Genomic DNA, 6,000 nt, shown 5'->3' with positions numbered 1-6,000 from the left:
CTGTATGTAGCCCGACATTAAACAGGTTTTGGAAGCTGCTTTTGTTCCTCCTGTTCATACTGGACATTAAAAGATCCCCTTGTTTTGTCCTCGTTTTGTGCAAACATCTGTTGAAAAGTTTATTTGCTAATTTGAGGCTTTAGCAGTCTGAGTAGATCAAATCAAGTCTTTTTGTTACTGTTCCTCCACCAGAGCGAGGCAGAGAAAAACTGTCCAGGGATGCACAAAAGGGGAATTTTATATTAACAAGACTTTAGTGTCATGGGTTACTGGTGAGAAAAAAAACATTTTTCAAGCATGCATTTTTCATTATGAGGGTGTAGTGACCACATTTACTTATTTTAAGTATTCAGATCCTTTACCTACTGCTAGTGAAAGTAACATCAGTCTATCAGTCTTAGTTTTTATCTTTGTATACATTATTTATAATTTTTCAGGTAATCCTTACAAAAAGATTCGAACAGAAACCCTGAACATCTTAACAAATAAACAATCCCCGCCACCCAACCAAACCCACCCCTCTCAAGGCTTACGAGGGAAATAAATAAATAAATAAACGGACGTAAGGAAACAGGGACCGCTTATAGTACATAAAAAACTATAGACTGACAGATATAATCATCTTGGGCCACCAGTAGTCATATGAAGGAAAAGTTCTGCACAAAATCAACAAAAGGACTCCATGCTAAGGCTACAGCCTGGGGTTGGTATGCCAAAAACTGCTTTATGAAATTCTGGATTTATTGTTTTACCACACATATGTGAAAAGACTTCAAATATTGGACCCCAATGCTGACATACCCCAGAACATTTCCCCCACCGAAGCTGGACTGTAGCAACATAGGACAGTCAGGATCGACATTGGGGAAGATTTTTGCAAGCCTCTCTTTTGAATAATGAAGACGGTAGAGAACTTTGAACTGTATCAAGCCATGACGTATACACAATGAGGAGTCACAGTCTTACATTTAAAATATAAATTAAGTAAGCAAGTAAGTGATATTAAATGTACCAGTACTTAAAGCTTTAGTGTGTAACTTTTTTTTATTATAATGAGCATCCCTTATATTGCCATAGTGTCATTGCCAAATGAGTTGATACAAAGCTAATTTTAGACTCTGATCAGCATCACAAAACTCTGTGTATTTGTCAGTATGGCTATGTTCAGAAGAAGTCAGACTTTCGGCCACAGAAACTCAAGAAAAGATAATTTCCTCTTCTGAAGAGTCCATCATGTTTTTTTAATCCTCCATGTCCTCCTTGTAGTCTATATATTGGTGTATTGTAACTGAATGCATTATATTTTATAGGCTGATCACATAAAAATCCTCATCTGCAAAGTAACTGTCAGTAGTGGAGTCAAAAGTATTTCTCTATGGAAGTAGAGCTGGGCAATATATCGATTTATCTATCGTGATATGAGTCTAGATATCGTCTTAGATTTTGGATATTGTAATATGGCATATGTACTTTGACACCCATCACGCTGTGTCAACAACTATTCACGCTGTTCATAATGTATAATGCTGCCAAAGCAAGAGAGCATGTACAAAATGATGAAGGTGAAGAGCAGGAATTTGAGAGAGCAGTTAATTGGTTTTGTTAAATTGTTGAAAATTAGATGAAGTAGGTTAGTCAAGTGCCAATATTGAATTTTAATATCGCAGAATAATACTCCAATTAACCACTTTTTTTTTATTTTAACACATGTTTCTCAATCACAACTAAACCTCACACATCACTTTACCTCATTGAATATTCTTGTTGGTTTTGCATGTGCAGCAGAGCCACAATAAATCAGAAATATTCTCAGGTTTTGGGGTGGGATCCTCTGGGTGGTTCTGTGGCACTATACTTGTTCTATTCAGAGTTTGACAAGCTGTCTCTGAGCGTCATTAGGGTTACAGAACACACGTCATGTACTTCCATCTGGATGGTAAAATGATTTGCAAGAGGATGTCAATAAACCTAGGACACGCCTGTGAAAATATTTCACATAACCTCACCCACAGTGCGGCAGAACAGGGACAGTTCTCCTTCAAGTTATGCTGTAGCATTAATAACATCAACACTAGCTAGTGTATCAATATCTCCTACAGAGGAAGTACATCAGTATTGCCATATTGATTCTCGTAGGCAGGTGAATAAGGTCTGCCTCACTTTCTATCACTATTCCAGTTTTTTGTCTTAATTAGTCTCAATCAGTCTTCCTTTTGAATATATTTGACTCCTCTCACACACATAATGCATACAACTCCAGCAGACCCCACCTCTATGTGCTGTCTAGAAAATAAAAGGAAATGAGAAAGGAGAAAGTCTACTCTCTCCCCAGGGTGCTAAAAAGAGAAAAGGCAAAAAAAAAGAAAAGAAAAAGCTCTCAGGTATTAAATGCAAAGCATCAGTTCTAGGTTCTATTTCATTTTGATAAGTCTGCCATTTCAAAAGCACTACCCCCCTCCCCTCGCGAGTTCCTCTAGCTGGAGTAAAAGGAGACTTACAATTACATTCACGCAGAGGTCTTCAACCCCAATTCAGGGCTGTCTAAATGACATGTCGATTTGTGCCAGGTGGGTCTCTCAGAGCGGAGCTCATCAGACAATAGGTCCCTTTGTCGAATTGCAAGACCTCTCAAAAGTCGAGTCAGAATATGTTATCCGGTTCGTCCTCCCACACATGGATAGCTTCCTTTTAAAGGTGTATTCTGGTTGGAGGATTGTCATGGAGATACATTGCTATTACTGTATGCCTGTTATTAAGTATTGAAACATAACTGTCCAGGAAATCAAACATTTAAATGATTTCAATTACGTTTTATAACATTTCTGAGTGTACATTTCTTTACTAATATACTTTACGATACAGAACAAAATGAATAAGTGTTGTAGTAAACCTTTCACCGGTAAACCACTTTTTTTTTTTTTTAAGTTTTAAAATATTTTAAGCTAATGAACGTTTTTATATTGACAGTGGATGAAATGACTATGTATAATGTGAAAGGGATCACACAGGGTGTCTGAGTAGCATTAATGTAATTAAAGTATGACTGGTTAAAGAGGAGAGGATGAATGTCAGAAGCTAAACAGTCTGACTACTTTCTAACAGACTGAAAGAAACATTTGTAGTTTTAGGTGTGTGTGTGTGTGTGTGTGTGTGTGTGTGTGTGTGTGTGTGTGTGTGTGTGTGTGTGTGAGTGAGTGTGAGAGAGTGAGTTCACCTTCTAGACTATGATGTCATTCAGAGGACTTGCTCACACATGCATCGCCTATCCCCACCTTTTACACACACACACACACACACACACACACTTCATGGTCAACAGTGTTCCTTTTGTATCTTTGAAATGTTTTGATTTAGTGTGAAGTAGTAAAACTTTCCATGACGTTTGTTCTAGAGTCTAAACATGGGTGTGCTTATACAGTAAATATGACATTTCCAGTAGGTCTTATTTCATTATGTGTGTTCACATTTAAAGGTCCCATGACATGGTGCTCTTTAGATGCTTTTATATAGACCTTAGTGGTCCCCTAATACTGTATCTGAAGTCTCTTTCCCGAAATTCAGTCTTGGTGCAGAATTGCAGCCACTAGAGCCAGTCCCACAATGAGCTTTCCTTAGTATGTGCCATTTCTGTGTCTGTAGCTATTGAGGAGGAGAGGGGGGGGCAAGGTGGAGGGTGGGGCTGTGGCCTTGACCAACTGCCGCTTTGTTCATTTGAAAGCCATGATGTCTCTCTCTCATGGGCTGTCCAAATTCTCTGGGCGGACAAAGCACAGGAAGGGGAGGTAACCTTGCTCCTTATGACCTCATAAGGAGAAGATTCCAGATCGGCCCATCTGAGCTTTCATTTTCTCAAAGGCAGAGCAGGATACCCAGGGCTCGGTTTACACCTATTGCCATTTCTAGCCACTGGGGGACCGTAGACAGGCAGGGGGAACGCATATTAATGTTGAAAAACCTCATAAAGTGAAATTTTCATGCCATGGGACCTTTTAAGTGTGACTTCTCCGCATTTGATCTGTTGGACTGATCACAAAATGATGCTAAACTGAGGTCCCTAACACTGACCAGACCTACACCTGCCTTAGGTTCATTGTAAATTCAACTCATCAACAGCCTGGACAATATAGAATTGAATAGATCTTTATTATCATTGTGCTTTGACAAATGAAAATCTGTAATATATAAGTTTGATGTCCATATAGCCGCAGCAACGAAATGTCCTCTTAGGCCACATTCTGCATGAAATGAAATGCCACATTGGAACGTGGCGGCTGCACTGCAATGTTTACACTGTGGCCACTTTTTCATCCGTTGCCCCCTTATTGCTGTGTCATTTACCGCACCGGCGATAGCCGTGGCCTGAAGGGAATTTTCTTCAGATTTGGCAATTGGACCCATGGAAAACCTGATTATATTTCGGTGGTCAAAGGGAACTCTGTGTGACCTCATAAAACACGTTTTTGGCCATAACTCAAGAATTCATACGCTAGTTATGACAAAAAATTTACACAAATGTCTAATTGGATAAAATGATGAAGTGCTGCCATTTTAAATCCAGAAGGTCAAAGGTCAATTTCACTGTGAAAGTGAAAATTGAAGTGAACAAAGAAAAAAAACTTTTCAGGACATTATTTAACGTCATAAGGGGAGACATTTGATCTTCTGTGCTGCCAGGTTGAAGGATACACTTAATACATTTATTAAACAAATATTCAAAGTCTTAACTACATACATATATTACATGAGTCTGGACAGACATGCATGTAAGCTGCAACTTGACTGGTTGGCCGAGCCATACAAAAAAAATGAAACCTATAAAAACAAAAGTTTATTCTTAAATCGTCACATACAATGTAGTGAAATGTAATTGCTGCATTTAACCCATTCTAAGCATTAGTAGCAGTGGACAGCTATACATATAGCATCCATGGAGCAACTTGAGGTTCAGTGTCTTGCTCAGGGACACGTTGACATGTAGCCAGAGGAGCCTGGGATCAAACCGCCGATCTTGTGATGAGGGTCGACCAGTCTATCTTCGAGCCACAAGTCACCCCACACAACTGCGAGGCATTAATTCTAGTTTTACTTTCACTCAAACGGTAGTAATAATAAAAATGTCATTTTTTAACAGTACAAATCTCCCCTGCATCACCTCCCGCCCAGCGTGCAATCAGCCACAATCACTGCAAAATGTCACGACACTGATGAGACTGTGTCGGTGTCTTGAGAAAGAATCTCAATTTTTACTTATTTCCGATATCAACACGCAACAGCGCCAGCATGGAACATCACTGAGTAAACAAACGAGGCAATGGGACATGGTCCGTGTGGGACAGGACTAGTTTCCGAATTCAAACACGCAGGGACCCATCCTGCTGCGAGAAGGTCGCCATCCAGCCTGGAAACCGCTCTGGGATGTGTGTGGAACTAGTCCCGTCGTTACCAAGCATGCTTGATGCCATCATTGCTCCTCTTCTAGTGTACACACCGCTCTGATGTCGAGATAGTAATTCCGGTTGGGAAATATGAGATGCCTTCCAGTTATTCCACAATGTCAACTTTCCCTTGACCCTGAGTGCAGGGAACAGCAGAGACGTAGGAGGAAGGATACATGTAGAGTAAACAACGTGCCAAATACACTATCCATGTGATTGTGATGTCTTAACCCTTTGCTATGTTCTGTGTCGTGTGTACAGAGGCATCCAAGGCAAGAATTGCGGGACCATTATTGTGAAAGCTGAGGAGCTAAACAACTGCAGGGTGAGGACGGATGAACACTCCCTGGAGAGTCTCTGTTATCCTGTGTCTGTTGTGTTTCTCTGTCTTTTCTGCATCTTTTTTTCTGCTCTGTCTTCGCAGACTGATCTCATGAAGCGGCGTATGTATGACACGCCAATTCGTATGCCATTATTGGCGTGTTATCACAACGCATACTCGCTTTGTAGCGTGTATATCAACGCCGTTTGGCCTCCATTGACTAATTACCTTGCGATTGTGTGG

General features: G+C 40.2%; 1 protein-coding gene across 1 annotated transcript in view; it reads left to right on the top strand.

Moving 5' to 3' along the window:
• LOC114550380 (copine-8) overlaps window positions 1-6,000 on the top strand; it is an 87,563-nt gene that overhangs the window by 47,767 nt on the left and 33,796 nt on the right. Inside the window, exon 7 of the mRNA XM_028571103.1 lies at window positions 5,697-5,760. Within this exon, the coding sequence (XP_028426904.1) occupies window positions 5,697-5,760 (64 nt within the window). The remainder of the gene's footprint in view (window positions 1-5,696; window positions 5,761-6,000) is intronic.

The sequence above is a fragment of the Perca flavescens genome, chromosome 23 (genome assembly GCF_004354835.1).
Source record: "Perca flavescens isolate YP-PL-M2 chromosome 23, PFLA_1.0, whole genome shotgun sequence".
In the NCBI taxonomy this organism is placed as follows: Eukaryota; Metazoa; Chordata; class Actinopteri; order Perciformes; family Percidae; genus Perca; species Perca flavescens.
Note: the sequence above shows the minus strand (reverse complement) of the source record. Positions and strands in the feature narration are given on the sequence as shown.